This window comes from Staurois parvus, unplaced genomic scaffold (assembly GCF_062004578.1).
Source record: "Staurois parvus isolate SC_StPar_1 unplaced genomic scaffold, SC_StPar_1.0 ptg003219l, whole genome shotgun sequence".
Taxonomy (NCBI): Eukaryota; Metazoa; Chordata; class Amphibia; order Anura; family Ranidae; genus Staurois; species Staurois parvus.
The window spans coordinates 7,916-10,000 of record NW_028321015.1 but is presented as its reverse complement, the minus strand read 5'-3'; the positions used below and the strand labels follow the sequence as shown (position 1 = coordinate 10,000).

At 48.4% G+C, this 2,085-nt stretch overlaps 1 protein-coding gene across 1 annotated transcript in view; it reads right to left on the bottom strand.

Moving 5' to 3' along the window:
• LOC149428473 (uncharacterized) overlaps positions 1–1,718 on the bottom strand; it is a gene marked incomplete at both ends in the record, with an annotated part of 6,730 nt that extends 5,012 nt beyond the window's left edge. Inside the window, one exon of the mRNA XM_089667366.1 lies at positions 1,559–1,718. Within this exon, the coding sequence (XP_089523492.1) occupies positions 1,559–1,718 (160 nt within the window). The remainder of the gene's footprint in view (positions 1–1,558) is intronic.
• Positions 1,719–2,085: the final 367 nt, after the last annotated feature.

Genomic DNA, 2,085 nt, shown 5'->3' with positions numbered 1-2,085 from the left:
AACTAAAGGCTGGAGTGTACTACCTTCCTCCTGGTACGACTTTATTATAACTTAGGCCGTAGGCAGCGCTGAGGGAGGCACAATCTACTACTGTATGTCCAACTCTAACATGCTACAAATGTAGACTTGTTAAAAAGTAAAAAAATATATTCTACAAACACAGTCGCCGTTTGTAACGGAACCGGACCCCGACTGCACGAGGGTATTTCGTTAGACTCCCGCTTCCCTGTCCGAACACCGATCCACGGACACCACTCGAAGGAAAATCAGGAAATAGACGGCTTTATTGTAACACAGACACAAGATATAAACATTCAAGGGAACAACCCACCTCCCTGCACATGGACACAGGGCGGGGCAAACCAAATCTTGCAACCAGAGACACATCAGTAGACACCCCCCACCAAGCCAATACGCAAACACATACATCCCATAATAGTTTGCTCCCAAGCAAGACACACAATAGAACAATGGGATGCACCACATGGCAGTAAGCAATGAACAGCCCCCACACCCCAATATTAGGACCCCTAACAGGCACAGGGTGACTTACACATAATAGGGATATGGGGAGCTGAGACATGGGTCTCCCCACCCCTCCAAAGGGGGCTGTGTTCCATGGGCCCCCCACCCAAAGTCACTCCCGTCACACTGTTGCTTGTTTGTTGTCTGGATATTGTCACAATTAGGTATTTTCTGCCCATGTATTGTAAATAATGGCAATTTTTTGCCTGCGTATTGTAACAGTTGACTGTTGCCTGCGTATTGAATACAAGTGCCCATTTGGGCCCCATGTGAATGTCAGGATAGCCATGTCCGGTACTCACGGAAAGGTCCCGATCTCCTCTTTCGATCGGGACCTTTCCCGTTCATGTGACCGCCCTGACAGCGAATCACGGCGGTCACATGACCATAGAACCCCCTCCCCGGCTTCTGGACCCCTTGGGCTACGTTCACACTAGCCTTGTTACCGGTTTCCAAACGCCTGGGAAAATTTTGCACATTGCAGCGCATAGTGCGGTTCAAACGGGAGCGTTAGCGTCGCGGCAAAAGGGACGCCTCTGGTCGAGTCAGGAGGAGTTGAAGCCTCCTATTCAAGTCTATGGTGTCGCTCCGCAAACGCCCGGCCGGTCGTTTGCGGTGCGGTTGCGAGGCGTTTGTGGAGCGTTAACACCATTCAAACATCATTATAGGGGTTTGTGGGGTGTTTTTAACGCTTGGCAAATGCCTAGCAACCGCCGCTAAACCGCGCATCTGGCGTTTTTTGGAGTATTAAAAACACTCCGCAAACGCCGGACCAATGCTTGTCAAACGCTATAGGGGCATTTGGTAAGAGTAGGAAAAAAAGTCAAGTATAAATGAGCCCTTAAAGGGCCGAGAGGCGCCGGTGTCAGGGGGTTAAGCAGGCCCTTGCACTACATAGTTGAAGGTAAATTTAAAGCAGTGGTTCTCAACCTTCCTAATGCCACGACCCTTTATTATAGTTCCTCCTGTTGTGGTGACCCCCAACCATAAAATTATTTACCCAGTAATTATAATTCATGAAGTGTCGTTTTACCTCCAATACTGCTGCTTTCTACGCAGTAGCTGCCTTCAACGCAGTAGCTGCCTTCAACGCAGTAGCTGCCTTCAACGCAGTAGCTGCCTTCAACGCAGTAGCTGCCTTCAACGCAGTAGCTGCCTTCAACGCAGTAGCTGCCTTCAACGCAGTAGCTGCTCTTTACACATCGGCAATATGTGTTTTCCGATGGTCTTAGGCGACCCCTGTGAAAGGGTCGTTCGACCCCCAAAGGGATCGCGACCCACAGGTTGAGAACCACTGATCTAAAGGGAATTGGACAGAAAATTGTATAATGTATGGCCAGCCTTACGTTGGCATATTTAACTATGGATCTTTCAGCTACCTATATAGAAAGATTGTGTAGTGCTGGCTCCGGGGTTTTTCAGGCTGGCTACTTGTTTTCAATGAGATTTATTGAGGTCTGTATAGATCTGCACCCTATAGAAGTCCTCGTCAGCACCCTATAGGAAACCGTTGGAAAATCCTAATCAAATATTGATGATCTAAAACCACAATTTCCCAAC